The sequence below is a fragment of the Opisthocomus hoazin genome, chromosome 3 (genome assembly GCF_030867145.1).
Source record: "Opisthocomus hoazin isolate bOpiHoa1 chromosome 3, bOpiHoa1.hap1, whole genome shotgun sequence".
Classification (NCBI taxonomy): Eukaryota; Metazoa; Chordata; class Aves; order Opisthocomiformes; family Opisthocomidae; genus Opisthocomus; species Opisthocomus hoazin.
In genome coordinates, this window is record NC_134416.1 from 5510340 (window position 1) to 5526578 (window position 16239).

The 16239-nt window shown below is 39.4% G+C and overlaps 1 protein-coding gene across 1 annotated transcript in view; it reads left to right on the plus strand.

Moving 5' to 3' along the window:
* Positions 1 to 16239, plus strand: part of AGO2 (argonaute RISC catalytic component 2) — a 69163-nt gene that overhangs the window by 29530 nt on the left and 23394 nt on the right. Inside the window, exons 4-12 of the mRNA XM_075415507.1 lie at positions 3455 to 3636; positions 4985 to 5121; positions 5265 to 5399; positions 7996 to 8083; positions 9128 to 9275; positions 9468 to 9587; positions 9946 to 10068; positions 11910 to 12043; positions 15570 to 15754. Coding sequence (XP_075271622.1) covers positions 3455 to 3636; positions 4985 to 5121; positions 5265 to 5399; positions 7996 to 8083; positions 9128 to 9275; positions 9468 to 9587; positions 9946 to 10068; positions 11910 to 12043; positions 15570 to 15754 — 1252 coding nt within the window. The remainder of the gene's footprint in view (positions 1 to 3454; positions 3637 to 4984; positions 5122 to 5264; positions 5400 to 7995; positions 8084 to 9127; positions 9276 to 9467; positions 9588 to 9945; positions 10069 to 11909; positions 12044 to 15569; positions 15755 to 16239) is intronic.

Here is a 16239-nt window from a genome sequence, read left to right on the forward strand (position 1 = left end):
ACTTTTTTTTGCCCCTCCTGTTGCTCTTTAATGTAATCAATGCGCTCTGTCCTCATCTCTTGTCTGTGGCGGTTCTTCTGGAGTTTTGGGGGGTTTTGTCCTTGCCAACAATTCTGCTTCTTTTATACCTTTTTCTGTTATAGAAATACGCTAAATCTTTTCTGCTTGGCCTTTATGGTTATCATACCTATTTTCAATTCTACCAAATTTTCACTGTAATTCCTTCATTTCTTTAGACCTTTCAGATCAAATATGGAATATATAAAGATTAAAAGAGCGTTTTTATAGTCTTTACTTGTACACATGGAGAATAAAGAATTGTGTAGGACACTGTCAAGGTATAAAGATATTAATAGCGTCCTCTTTTCTTGTAGATTCTAACAGCAAGCCCGGGTCACCTCTAACTGTGGTTTGTACTCAACTGTTGTGTTACTTTTGGGTTTCCATAAAATGTCCTTCTACAATTAAAAGCTAGAATTAAGTCTTGACTGAACTCACAAGTTTTCTTACCTAGCAAGATTCGAGAACAACTGGTATATCTTAAGCAGTCTTTAATTACAAAAGCAGTAATGATGAGTGAACCGAGCTGCAGTTTGATACAGAAATCCTACTGTCCTTCCCTTTTTCAGAAGGAAAGTGTCAATTGTGTCTGGCCACAGCCTTACTCCTCTTGACTTTATCTGTCTGCAGTACTGCTGATGGCTCTGTACATGATAGGAGCTGGCCTCTTGCTTATGTTCATAGCTTGAGATTTCCAAACGAGTCCATGGGAGGTAGGCACCCAAATATTTGATTGGAAACTGTGCTTCCTCTGAATCACTGGGAAGGGAAAGCTCTTAGATCAATAGAGAAAAGGTCGGTTGTATGCTGAAAACATAATAAAATAATCACAGTGATGCATATATTTTATAGCGAAGGAGGAATACTAAGAATTCCCCAGAAACACATGGTCAGGTTTAATTTTTATTATTTTTAAGCAGTGATATATGGTGATTTGTACATGTCAGTAAGACTACATCAGCTAGAAGACCTATTCTTTTTAAGAATGGTGTTCAAATTTTTCCACAGGCTTAATGATTATTCACATCCCTACAGTAATATCCCTTTCATTTAGTTCATTTAGCTGCCAAATTATGTCAGCTGTATTGCAGTGTAGCAATGGGTCTGGCAGGTAGTAGTTAGTGACTGAGATTGTGACTGTTTATTTGGTGGTAGGTTACACCTGCTGAAACTATAGGAAATCAGACATTAAATTCAGCCCGAGAGCTTAATCCTAATAGTAAAGTACATGGTAAAATTCCTGTTTAAAACTACTTTGTCTTGAAACGTTCTATATTTTGCTTACTCTGGCAAACATGAGCGTGTTCATTTGCCCTTAAAAATACAGAGTGGGATAAGTAAAGTATTACTGAGAGATTTAAATTCTTATTTGCAGTGCCTAGAAGTATATGTGGTCTTGTGGATGTTGTTTAAGGACGCATTTTTGGTACTAATGTATTTTTATTCTTTTTGTTTTTTTAACGTAAACTCTTCAGTAGCGTGTAATTCAGGTGAGGTATTAAAGGAAGAAAACCTGAAAATTTGGATTTAAACCTTATTCGAGCGGTGACTCTAATTAAACTGTTTTGAAGTGGGGTGAGACCCAACAGCAGAAGCTGTTTGGGCCAAATTCAGCGGTGTGAGTTCACCGTCACAGCTATGCTAAAAGTGATAGGTATCTGCAGTCTAGCAACTGGAACAGAAATTCTTCAGTCCTGGGTCTTTTATTTCCACCAGGAGACTGCAACACAAGTAGTCCCATTCTTCATCTTTTTCCATTTCTTCATGGTGAAAGAGCTTTGTAAACTGAAACCCGGAGGGGAAAAAAAAAATTTTTCTTTTTTTAGATGAATGCTACTGAAGTTCTTAATAATCAGATGAGTTGCATATTAACAGTATCAGGAATAGCAGAAATTACGAAACTTGATTTGGAGGAGTAGGGAAGTTTAAAGGAAAATGCAGTTCAGGTGTGACAGACGTCTTCCATCTGCTGTAAATGAGATGTAAGCTGAAGACCTTTTGATGGCGTGGTGGAAAAAAAGCCTTCATAGAAAGCTTCCAAGCTGTGTCAGCTGAAAACCCATACCTTTATTTGCACAGCTTTTGAGCAGAATTAACCTTCTGGGCCAGATTCAGACCAGCAGCCCTGTAATTACAGGTTCCCGTTCCTGTTGCTCTCCCACAGTTACAGAGCTCCTTCCTCTGCTCGAGTCTCCTGGTGAATGCTGTTTGTGCTAGAGGAGTGATGCATCTGTAATATTAATTTTGACTTTCTACTATAAATTGTCAACTCATTTTTTTTGGCTTATAGGAAGGCTTAGTATTTGTGTTTTATCTTTTCTTCCTATTTTTTTGACTGAAGAAGCCAACTGTCGCAAAAGACCAGATGTTTGCATATATTAGCTTGCTGTTACCCATGTATTATTTTTGCTAGCCCACTAATTAACAGTTTGTGTTTTAAGTGGATGCCTTTTGTATTAGAATCGTAAGCTCCCTAGGACAGGAAAATGCAATGTTTGTGTTTATGTCCAGCACAAAGGGTACTCTGATCTTGTTATTTCTTGTAGTCGCTCCCAGAACTGCTAATCGTTTCAGACAAGCCTTAATTTTAGTCGGTTTAAGAACTTCTGAGCTCAGACTTTCTTTATTTTAATAAAGAGGAGAAATAAGAATTACAAGTAATTGCAAGTAATCAGCTAAAGTAATTTGCCATAATGTAGTTTGCCAGTGGTTTTTAGACAAAAAATTCAAAGTAGGGCATAACATGTCAAAGGAGTGCCCCTGTTTCCTGCCTGATAGCATCACTAGTACTTAGGGGTCATCGTTTATTCTTTCTTTAGTATTTAAAAATAAGGGGGTTTTGGGTTGGTGGGTTTTGTGGGGTTTTTGTTTTGTTTGGAGGAGGGTGGTGTTTGAGTTTTTTTTCCCTTTGAAAGCTCCTTGTGGATTTTCTCTCATTTGATCTATGTCTACAGTAACAGTATATAAAGCGCTCTGGCTTTCTAGAGAGCAAATACCAGAAATTCATGAATCTTGGCAGGTAGTGACAGACCACTTTTTATTTTAGGCATGCAGGAACCGACACGAGCGGTGATGTATCAGTATGTGTTAGGTATGTGAAATCCAGTTACTGGATCTTCACGGAGACCTCCCTGTTGGTACGCAAGCACTTCAAATCATACTATTGCCTCAGAGAGGGAGGTAGATGCCAGCTGGGAAGCACGCCAGCTTTCTGAAATACACCTTTGGAAAGATCTAGCGATAACAAGAGGCTGTACCTGATGTATTTTGTTTCTTCATCGTTGCTTTTTGTCTCCTCCCATGCGTTATAGCGCTGTACAGAGGAATCCATCGCCCACTCCATTTTCCCCTTTAAATGGAAAGAATCATCTTGGTTTGTTTGGCATTGTTGCAGGTGGAGCTGGAGGTCACGCTGCCAGGAGAAGGAAAAGACAGAATATTTAAGGTGGCTATAAAGTGGATGTCCTGTGTGAGTTTGCAGGCTTTACATGATGCTCTTTCTGGTCGGCTGCCAAGTGTCCCGTTTGAAACCATCCAGGCACTGGATGTAGTGATGAGGCACTTGCCTTCCATGAGGTGAGGGGAAGACTTTTGATGTTGTTTAGGAGGTTGCATTGTTTTTTGAATGGCTTCATTGGCTTTTTGGGTAGGATGTAGTTTCATAGCTCAACCAAAATAATAGCTTTCTAGTAGATGGCGTGCTTAGGCAAGAGGCGATGTGGTGCTTTTCTGCTCATCCGGTGGGATTAGTAACCTCCAGCCTCGACACAAGTCCCTTAATCCACTGGTCTTCAGACTTGCTTCATGTTTGTGTGCTCTCAGGTCAGGGGTGCCCTGCCATCTCGCTCATAGCCCGTTTCTCTGTAGGCCTCAGAGAAGGAAGCCCTTCCTAAGTGGGAGGTAGTTGGAGGTTGGTAGACATGCAAAGGCAGTTTTAAAACTTGTTACCCTGTTCCTATGTGTCCTTGGGCAGATGTTTATTGCCAATTTTGTATAAAGGAGACTGTGCTAGGGGGACACTAATGTCATCCAGTATAGCTGTTACAGAAAAGAAAAACTTGAAAATGATTTGGTGTTTTTTCCAAGCAAGTAGGATCTACAGCATTTGCAGTCAAACCCAAGAGATAGTGGGTTTTATTCTGCTGCTGTGAAAAAAGTCACTTAAGAACACTGTTCAAATTACATTCAGTTGGAAAATAAAGAGCAAAGCTTAGTAAGGCTGAACTTTCCAATTTTGAAGGGCTAAACAGGGAAATAGTTATATTTATGTAAATATCTTTAAATAGCCTTGTCTTGCGTTGATTTTATCCTCAAGTTAAGGATAAAAAAAAACCTGAAAAAACAACAGAAATGCTTTAGTCAGATTTTGCAACACAGAAAACAGGCCTAGTTAGTCACACATTTTTATTCAGAGAAACATATTAGCGCTGGTTTTAGTTAGTTTGATATTAATCAAACTGAATTACGGAGATGAAAGATGCATTAAAAATATTTGTTACACTAGTTGTTCACCCATGCAGAGTTTCCGTGGGTTTCAGAGGAAGCTATGGACAAGTAAGGGATGAAATTATTACATTGTTGTTTTAATAGCAGAGATGTTTAATTATTTTCTTACTGAAGCGTAGCTGAATTTTTAATAGAGTACAAAAAAAATTATGAATGCTTTTTGTTTCAATTAGGAGGTATATTAAGGAGTATACTGAAAATAAATTTAAACAAGCATGAGCAGTAGCCAGTTTCTTACTGTAACTAGCTGGATTTTGAGAGGTGTAACCTGAGTCCTGACAGGAATCTCAGCTTATTGGTAATTTGAAACGCTGACATTTCTGTGCTTTTGTGAATAGGAATTTGCATTAGTTATGGCTTTGCTGCTTTTTTTTTTTTGCTTTAGTTTTATGATCTGAATTTATTTTCTTTATTGCAGATATACTCCTGTGGGGCGATCTTTTTTTACAGCGTCAGAAGGGTGCTCAAATCCATTGGGTGGTGGCAGAGAAGTTTGGTTTGGCTTCCATCAATCAGTCAGACCTTCATTATGGAAAATGATGTTAAACATTGATGGTAGGTCCTAGAAAAATGTTTCCTTGTTCCTTCATTCTCTTTCAGCGGAAAGGCAAAAAGGCAAAATTTCGTTCCATTTGTTGGATTTCATAAAAATTTCCGCAGTATTGCTGTAACATAACATTGATGTCTTTTGCCTACAGTATCTGCAACTGCATTTTACAAAGCACAGCCAGTTATCGAGTTTGTATGTGAAGTTTTGGACTTCAAAAGTATTGAAGAACAACAAAAACCTCTGACAGATTCCCAAAGGGTAAAGTTTACCAAAGAAATAAAAGGTAATAATTAAATTACATACAACTGCTTTATTCTGTCTGATGATGTGTTTCCACCACACATTCAAAATATTTTCTATAGCAATTGCCGTACTGGGAGACAGATTGTCACAGTGAACTGTGCATACGTATTTTGAGCAAAACTTAAGAGGCAAGAATCGTTTTATTACTTACATCTATTTCGAGACTTTCAGCAGTCTACTGATCAGTTTTATGTTTCAGTCTACTTACCCTTCTTTCTTACTACATCGGTTAATTGATAAAGTCACTTTGTGGATATAAGCAAAGTTGGGTCAGTTCAGGAAAGTATGTGGCTTCAGCTTCGATGAATCACTAGTATAAATAGTGAAGTGTGCATATCCCTTTCTTTTTCTTTAACCAGCCACATTTAAAGCTCAGGTATGCACATAAGTAAATTATCACATATTCGAGAATCTGTGCTGACAATATATGTGTGTGCATTTTGCCTGTCACAGATATAGGGTAGTTTAATTAGCTTTGCCTTTAATAAAAGTGCTGTGGTGAAACCATGAAGGTGGTACGTTACTCTGAAGTGATGGGATGAAATAAAACTCTCACTAAAATAAATTACTATCCATCTGCTAGAGAGTTAGTTACTGACTTGTGACTTGTGCAAGCTTCTCCTCTTAAGTGTTTTTGTTCCTCACCACCACCCAGTCACTTGATCAGATGTCATGTCAAAGGTACTGGTGCGCGTTGGCATCTGGGAGCATCTCAGCGCAGAGGTGCTACTGAGATCTTTTCAGCATAGAAAGCAACATTGCTTCTTACGTCGGTCTCCTTAAAAACAGTTTGTCTTCCCAAAGGAATATTGCTTTGTTGTATTTGGTATTTGGGAGTTATGTTTACTGCAGTGCTTTACTCCTCTTAAACTAACCCCGTCTCTAGACTAAATATGAGTTAACAGTTAGAAATACCAAAATTTCATACTTTTCACTTTCAAAACATATCGGTAGTGCCAATCCCAGTTCCATGACAAAGATTCTCCAGTTTCTAATGTAATGATTTCAGATGTTTACAAAGACTGGTATTTCATGTTTTGGGGTTTGTTTTTTTTAATTACCTGATTTTAATTTTTTTTTTTCCAGTTATGTCAAGATTGCCATATTCCAGATTTTGCTAAGAACTTAGTAATGTGGTTTTGCATGCTTAGGTATATTTCATACTTATATTCTCCTGGAAGTAAATTACAGTTATTCTGATATGTAATGACTGAAGCAAAGAGTAGGAGGAAGAAATTTTACTGTTTGTGTTCACCAAAATTTTCTTCTGGATGAGCAAGGTCCTTCCTTCATGATGTGTTTGATAGAAAGCCAGCAAGTTAGAGAAAGTAACTCCATAAATCTGTCATGCAGCTTCCTTGTTTCCACAAAATGTCCACAAAATCATCTTTGCCCAAGTAGAAGTTAGGAGTAAAAGTATAAATAAATCCTGAGTTTGTACTGGTTGTAAATATTTTGAAAAAATAATCAGGCACTGAATTGCCAGCTGCTATTGTCATTTTTTCTATGAGGATTTTCATTCTTCACATAGAAGAAGTCATCTGAAATTTGTAACAAAGCTAGTTGTAAATTGAGGTAACAGTTTATCTTTTCATGAAAATACCGTGATACAGATTTCGGAGATTTTAATGAAAAATGTGGTATATATTGAAGGTTTCAGAATAAATGGCTCTTTGAGCTGTAACAGGTTATGTGGATGTTGTTTGGTGAGCTGTTAGAGCCTTTTACAGATAGGGGAAATATGCACTGTTACTCAGCAGCCGCCTGAGTTTACACCCATGTGCAGATATATAAGGAATTTCTAGCTACAGCCTCCTCTTTCATATTCCCACACGTTCAACTTCCGATCTCTAATAGTCCACCTACATCTGTTTCTGCCTAAGCATGAAAGTTGTATAAATGAAAACACTATTCAAGCCTGTATTTGTAGGTAATGGTAGATTAGAAACACTTCTGTAGGGGTAGCTGTGTCGTGCTGGTTTTGAGTGGATAATTTATTCTTCCAGAAGTTGCTGGCTTTCAGGTAGGCTTGGCTTTTGTGCCAGTGGGGTTTGCAACAGATGTTTGTCTTCACAAAGAATAAAGCCCCGTGGCCTCACTCCCATGGGTTCCTATAGGCTGTATGGCTATTTTTTTTCCCCCTGATTCATTCGTTCAATGTTGGTTGCAATAGTTGGAGGTCTCACAGACATGGTATGTTTAGACATAAAGTATAAACAAGTTTTTTGTTTCAAGGAGGCTGCGTGCTCTTTTTGTCCTTCCACCATCCTGGACTTCCTTAGAGGCACAGAACTGGAATTCACAGAATGAGTTCAGCTTCATCTGTGAACTCTTGGGGCTTGGGGGTTTCCTCGTCTCTAAAACTCTTTGTTAAACTTTGGCTGAAGCTCAGGGGTTTTGAATTTTAAGGCTATAAGTTGGGTTTTTAAGTTCTGTCTGGGATGCCCTTTGGTACTCTGAGAACATGCTAAATAGTGAATAGCTTTACTCCACAGTTTAAGTGGTCTTGTGTAGTAATTAAGGGGGCTGATGCCTTGATTTTGAGGAAACGGTGCTACGTGTTTTCCAATGTTTAGGTCTAAAGGTGGAGATAACACACTGTGGACAAATGAAAAGAAAATACAGAGTGTGCAATGTCACCAGACGACCAGCAAGTCACCAAACGTAAAGTATTTTGCTTACTTTTCCAGCTTGAGATTAATACTCTTAAGAAGATCTTGCCTGCCTTACTGACATAGGAAAAGCTGTCTTGAAAAATGATACTTTCTTTGGATGATATATGTAAAATATACCTCAAAGTATTTTACCAAGTTTGCTGTTCTTCTTTTTCTATTTTTATTTTGTAATGAATGTCATGGCATTTGAACCAATCGCTTTGTTTTAAATCTACGGTGGTTTGGGTTGGGTTTTATTCATTTACAGATTTCTTCAACATTGGAAGAACAGGGTGCCCTATTGGTAGTGTAATGTTTCTCAGAACCATTGAGTAGAGAAGTAGTGCCAATTGGGATCAGCTTCTAATCTTGCTTATTACCAATCTGTTTTTCCTCCGGAAAAAATGATTAATCGCTAAGCAGAAATTTGCAGATAACTTGAATATGGAGGTATTTAGTCCCATTTTTAAGAAAGTAGTATGAGGAACAAAACTGATACCAGCTTCTTACAAGAAGATAACTGATCAATATCTAAATCTGGCATTTAATTGTTTAGGCTTTGTTTTACACTCTTTCTTTGATGTATTATATTAATGAAAAGACAGTATTTGTGCCACCTTGAGGTAAGTATATGTAAATATTTGTACATATGCAGAAATATATTTGTGCTGTATAGAAAGAGGAATGCATTTCTGAAGCAATAATTGCTTTTGCTACTCTCAGAGTAGGCTTACTATTTTCTGTGCATGGCATATCATAAAATGTAGTACTGTAAGTATCCCAAGTAAGGAGAAAACAATAGTCTTTGTCTCTAAGGCACCTGCTCTTAGGAAACTTAATTTATAGCTTCAGGTATCAAGAATGTTAGAGAAACAGCTTTCTGTGGTCCTATTAGAAGACACACAGTAGTGGCAATGATGGTACACTTGCATCATTTCAACAAGATAGGTTTACTCTCCAGTAAGCTTAACTTGTGCTGAGGAGTGCATTGAGCAAGTATGGGAAAGTATTCTGCATAAAGTAATGGCATGTTTTCACATTTGATTTCCAATAGATTCCCACTTCAGCAGGAGAATGGACAAACAGTTGAATGCACTGTAGCTCAGTATTTTAAGGACAGGCACAAATTAGTTTTACGCTATCCTCACCTTCCATGTTTACAAGTTGGGCAGGAGCAGAAGCACACGTACCTTCCTCTTGAGGCAAGTAAATTTTTAGATGATACTATATGCTGGGAATGGGGGAGGGGAGTCAGAGATAAAAAGGCTCAAATCTTGACAAACTGGTTTTTGAGTAGCCAACTTTAGAAATCGTGTAGTGTGGCAACAAAAATACCAAAACAAAAACCAGTTGCATTGTGTTTTTTAACTTCCCTTTGTGCGGGGATATTTTAGGTGTGCAACATAGTGGCAGGACAAAGATGCATAAAGAAACTCACTGACAATCAAACTTCCACTATGATTCGAGCAACTGCCAGATCAGCACCTGACCGTCAAGAAGAGATTAGCAAATTGGTGAGTATTCTGTCAAAGTTGAGCAAAGTGTAGTAATGGACTTAATTTTTCTCTTGCTCTTAGCAGATACTAAATAGTTTGTGTACTACACACAGGTTATGAGCTTGTTGTTATGAGACTTTCTCCATTAATCACAGAGAAATACATTCTCACAAAAGGTTTTCAGGTGTTCTTTTGGTGCTTTATTTCAAGTTTTGAGGCATCCATGTTTCCAAGTGGAATTAACAGAGGCTCTGAATGCTTGGGATCACCCATATACAAGGGTATATGCCCAAATACAGGTTGTCTCAGAAAGTTTTAGATGTCATAAAAAGAAATTCTTTTTCTGCAAGAAATATCTAATGCCTTTTAATTTCAGATGCGGAGTGCGAGTTTTAATACCGACCCTTATGTTCGTGAATTTGGAATAATGGTCAAAGATGAAATGACAGATGTGACTGGTAGAGTCCTACAGCCTCCTTCAATCCTCTACGGAGGCAGGGTATGTTGAACGGGTACTGTACGGTCTGTGACAGCTTCAGTTACCAGCTGTAATTACTTCTATAATATGGTTGCTTTAAATTAATTATGTTTGGTATATTGGAATAAAGACACCATAGGTGAAATGTTTAGAACTTAAATAATTTTTGAAGGTCCTGAAGTGCAACAGGCGTGTTGCATGTGGTGATGCTTTGTCCCTCAACCACTTACTTCTTCCTTTCAGAAAGTAAAGCTAGGGTGAAAATGCACTTACATAAACTTAAGAGAAAAATGTGTGTAGGCTGTGTTTTTTCTTTCACACACTGTTTTATTGTGTGTTGCAAGAAGAAACCTGCAAATAGTGGTTTAAATCAGTGTGTATAGAGAAGAACAGAGACAACTTCAACTATTACTGTTCATTTTTGCTTCCTGTAACTCTGAAATCTTCCTGTACTCCTGGTTGGTTTTGAGTGTTCTGGGTGGAGCAGCTGTGTTTAGGACAACTATCATAAGGTATTACCTCTATCAGCGTTTTTTTCTCTAGAGCCATCTCTTCCTGTTGGAGTGTTTCCTCACAGGTGTTTTCTTTACGATGACTTTTCAGATGGCCTTTCTGACATAATCTTCCTAGAATCGTAGAGTGGTTCTAGGAAGTACCTACCGTGGTGTCTTTCAAAAAAAGCTTGAGAAACAGGATTTTCTACCAATTGTATAACCGGTCTTGTTTTTGTATAAGGTGAGGCTTTGATAGCTGGGATAACTTAATTTGTGAAGGCTTCTGATGAACCTCTTCTAACTCGTGCATTGCCAGCTGAAGATAGTTCTGTCCCTGTGCACAAATCGGACTGTTATTTCCATAAACCCACAGTGGGAGAGGATCTTGTATCTTCTACCCAAAGCTCTTCAGACAAAATTGGGCAGATTAGCTCAAACCTTCCTTTGCTGACAGGTTAGGATAACCCAGCTGTCTCTGCCTGATCCTGATTAAGGAGAGTGCTCTTATGAACTCTTCTGGCACCAGGGGAGGAACAGAGGGAATAAAAGCTTAATGGCAGATGAATGATGGAAAGTCAGAGTGGGGGACATACTGCTTTCAGCAGACACAACGCTTTGCAAAATGAATTATCAAATTTCCGTGTGTCTTCAAAAATTTCTGTAAATTTTAGCTGTTGCTGCGAAGTGAGAAGGCAGACAACTTGTCTAAAATATCTACTGCATGTTAATACTTATTAAGGTAATTAACATCACCAGAATTACTTTAGTCATCTCATTATATCCCTTGTCCTGTAGATAATCTGTCATAGCAATGTCTGCTTGATGGGTGAAAAAAAGTGTTGCAGGGGTCAAAGTTGAATAACTGATCGTCTTTTGTCAGCTTGTTCACATTTTTTCTAGAGTTGTGTGAGTTGACGTTGAACCATCTTTTGCCTTTACTTAGTGATGTGTAAAATATTGATAATACTTAAGTGGCTCTTGGAAAGTTCAGTGAGCAGTTGTAAAGTCACTGTAGAAATGTATGTTCTTGTTACCATCACACACCAAGCATGAATATGACTTGCTACCCATATGTAATTTCTGTCTGATGCTGATTTATATAACTAAAGGAAACCATCAACCATAAAAATGAACAATACGAGCTCCATTTTTATGAACTTTATTGTTTACCAGGCTAGCAAGCTGCCTTGCTGCAGTGGTAGAATGATCTTTATAAGATAGGATAGATGTTTGAACAGTAGAGAGAAAGAACTGAGAGTATAAATAGCCTGCTAGTTGGAGGGAGGCAGAAGCGTAACTGATTTTTGTTAACACAAATCGATTTTTATATTCATGTTTTGATCTTTTTTTTGTCCCTTGCATCTCCAGAATAAAGCAATTGCTACACCAGTTCAAGGAGTCTGGGACATGAGGAATAAACAGTTTCACACTGGGATTGAAATAAAGGTTTGGGCAATTGCGTGCTTTGCTCCCCAGCGCCAGTGCACTGAAGTTCATCTTAAGTAAGTGTGTTTCATGAGATGGTGATTTGATTATTTATTATGTATGGAAACATCATAATTTCACTTATGTAGAATATATATTTTGTTAAATTGTTTAGCGTGTGGCAATACATCTTTAACAGTGCTTTTGGAGTTCTGTCTCTGTGTTTTGAATGACATCAGTATGATTTCAATGCTTGCATCATGAAATCCTCCAAATCAGACTGAGCAAAAGCAATTTATACTGCGTGGCAGGTTTCTGACCAGTGAGGCCTTAGGACAGAGTTCAAGATGACCAAAATGATGTAATGAAGGGTATTTATCACTAGATATTTGTCAGGAGTGAAAGCGAACGTGTATGTCATCTTAGGTTCTTTTCCTTGTTATATTGAATAGATTTATTTGTGAAGAACTTATTTAAAAGGAAAATTTTAAATAGCAGTTCAACTTTTGTCTAAAACTTTCTGCCCTCTAGAGTTACTATAATGTGCAAGTTGCTGTCTTTGCAAGACGAGTAGGACTAGCTATTTTGTTGACTTCGAGCATTTGAATGAAACTTCCAAATTTGCTTTCTCCATCTTTGGATGGAACATGATTGTTGAAAGACTGTTGTTAAAGGGATGTCTGCTGTTCCTTACATCAGGGAAAGTGTGCTTGCCTGTGGAGATGGATTATCTAATTCCTCCTTTTGCACACAGTTGCCTTCCCTTCATGCATGGGCAAGTGCAGCCCTTACAGCTGCCCCAGCAGGTGACTCAGCTGCGCTTCCTAAGGTGAATGCAAGACAGTGATTATTCTTAACAACTACATTGTCATAACAGTGTTCCTTTAAATGATTCACCAAATAGGGAGTTTTTCCCTAACAAAAAGTGGGTGAGCAAACAGTGGAAATCTTACCTTTTACTCTTCTTCCCATTGTGTAGGGCTAGGGACTTCTTCTCTCCAGGCATGTGGAAGGAACTAAGCTGCCAGAGAACTTTCCCTTCCACGCTGTTGCTTGTAGTGGAAGTGCTGTGTAGAAGTTAGTTCTGAGAGATAGGCAGAAGTCTTCAACATGATGAGCCAAAATAAAATTATTTCCTGGCTTAGATGGAGTTTGTGCTTACTGTGAAAGGACTTTCCTTCATGCTAGGAGCGTGGCTGCATCCAGTTGCATCTTGTTGCCTGTGGTTACATAGAATCATAGGTTGGAAAAGACCTCTAAGACCATCGAGTCCAACCATCCATCCAACACCACCAGGCCTGCTAAACCATATCCCAAAGTGCCACATCTACACGTATTTTGAACACCTCCAGGGATGGGGACTCCACCACTGCCCTGGGCAGCCTGTTCCAGTGCCTGACCACTCTTTCAGGAAAGAAATTTTTCCTGATATATAACTAAACCTCCCCTGGCGTAGCCTGAGGCCATTGCCTCTCATCCTATTGCTAGTTACTTGAGAGAAGAGACCAACACCTGCCTCACTACAACCTCCTTTCAGGTAGTTGTAGAGAGCAATAAGGTCCCCCATCAGCCTCCTCCAGACTAAACAGCCTCAGCTCCCTCAGTCATTCCTCATAAGACTTGTTCTCCAGACCCCTCACCAGCCTCACTGCCCTTCTCTGGACACGCTCCAGCACCTCAATGTCCTTCTTGTAGTGTGGGGCCCAAAACTGAACGCAGTACTCCAGGTGCGGCCTTACCAGTGCTGAGTACAGGGGCACAATCACCTCCCTACTCCTGCTGGCCACACCATTCCTGATCCAAGCCAGGAGCCATTGGCCTTCTTGGCCACCTGGGCACACTGCTGGCTCATGTTCATCCGGCTGTCGAGCAGCACCCCAAATATTGTTGAGCAAGTTGGAACTCAGCTACTGTAGACCTGTCAGAGTAAACGCCTTCAAAATCCCTAAACGTCTTCAAAATCATCCTGCTTTACCTGTCAGGAACAGGGAGAGAACCTTTCCTCTTAGACACCATACTGACAGGTAGACTTCTGAAGGCTCAAAACTTGTACCATTTCAGACTTGCACGTTCTGCCACTGACTCTCTTTGCTTATAGTGGTGAGCGCCTCTTTTGCCAGGGAAAACTCTTAATGTGCCTATTTTCTGCAAGAAGCTACAAGCACGGGGCTAAAGCTCGCAGACTGTTAAGATGCATGAAAGTTAACAGTAGATTTGGAAGAAACTAAGTCTTCACACCCTCCCGATGGGTAAGACTTTATTATCTGGCACCCTCTGGTGAAGACGAGCAACTTTTTAGACACCTGTGAGGACATTCACTGAAAAATAATACAAGGGGCTTTGTCAGCATTGATACCAGTTAAGCATTGCTATCTGGGATCATGTTTACTGTGCTGGTCATTAAGCCAAGTGCCATGGAAGGACATCTCTGGGTGCATCTGCACTAGTGTTCTAGTTTGGGTCAGGAATGCATATTTGAATCGCTGCTTCTGGTGGTCACCAATTGCCGTGCCGTGCTCTGCATCAAGGAGCAGTCTGAGTGTACAGCGTGAATTTTGTTTGGATAAAACTGGACTGGAGGATGTGCCACCTCACCAGACTACAGCAACGCTGAAGAAAAATCCCAGAAACACATGTAGTGTGGATGTTGGTCCCTCAGCACCAGGTACTCTGCTCTACAGGTCTGCGCTGTGACACCTCGCTGCTTGCTCATCATGCCTTTCTTTATGGGACTTATGGACTTACTTGTGCACCATTGATGCAGGCATCCAACCTGGAGGAGCCATGACTTTGAAGATGCTTTCCAGACCGAGTACACTCTGTAGAGCCTTCGACTGAAGTGCTTTCAGTTGTCTTCCTTACAACAGCACAGTGTCTTGTTGGTGTCCATTCAAAAGGAAAGTTAGCCAAACGCTGCCGTGTTAACAAGAGCCAGGAGAAGGAGGCAGGCTTGCTACACAGCAGACCCTGCTAGCAGGGGGCTGAAGGAATCTGCACTGATAAAAGCCTGTGACAAAATCAGGTTGTCTCCATTTCTGACCAGTTCTGTCACAGGGTGACTTCCATTTGCACCATCCTTGGAGAAGGTTTGTCTTCACCTCCAGGATACGTCTTTTCTCTGATATGTAGCAAGGTTTTCTTGTGCATTAGTATTGATGTTTGATCAATTTGCTGAGACACGATTGCTGGTAACTTCTGTTGGTTGTTTTCCTCGCCAAGAAAAAGAAGGAACTCCAGCCATTTCTGTAGTGATACACATGGAGGTATGGTAGAGCAGGCTATCCAAAATGCCATCATTGCAGTGTATTTGCAAAAAGGAGCTTATACTGAATCTCCCATAGAAAGATCAAATAAGGTAGAATTTGCTTTGGAAGTGAAGTTTTTAGTAGTGGTCTTATTTCTGCAGTGTACTGCCTCATCTTCCCCTGTCTTTCCTTCAGTGACTACGTAAGCACAATCAACTAAAGATGCGCTTGAGGTAAATTCCCAGGTTTTTGAGCAACACAGGTCTGCAAGTTTAATGGGATTGTTCCATTAAAAATAACAAAAATCAGGATGGATTTTGCTACCTGAAAATCTAATGTGTTTACTTACATCCTTTAGGTCATTTACAGAGCAACTGAGGAAGATTTCCAGAGATGCAGGAATGCCAATCCAGGGGCAGCCGTGCTTCTGTAAATACGCGCAGGGAGCTGACAGTGTGGAGCCCATGTTCAGACATCTCAAGAACACTTATACGGGGCTGCAGCTTGTTGTAGTAATTTTGCCAGGAAAAACACCAGTCTATGGTCAGTAAGTGCAAATCATGAGCGTGTGTGTGTGTGTTAGTCAGCATTTCATGTATTTTTTTGTGAGGTATCTGAATGAGAAGTTTAATTCTGGTTGAACCACATAAATTCCATTTAGGGAATGGGCTATAAAGTAATTTTACGCCTCGTGCTGCATGATGGTTTATATTAAGACCTTAATTCTGTTAATTATTTTTGTCTATGCTTTTAATTTGCTTTTCCACATTCTTCCTGTTGGCTGCATTTGCAATGCAGTTAGTGAGTGAGAAAGCTAAACCAGGGCTTTTTTGAAATTGATGAAATTGATATGCAGTGGATTAAAACATACTTACCGTAATTTGTGTGCTAAAAATTCCAAGTGATTGAAGAAGTAAGGACATTAAGAACTGTGTAGCTTTTAGAACATCTTTGCTCACTCACGCCATCACCCTTTGGCAAAAAAAACGGGAGTGAAGGAGAATATTTCTGCCAGTCGATTTTTTTCT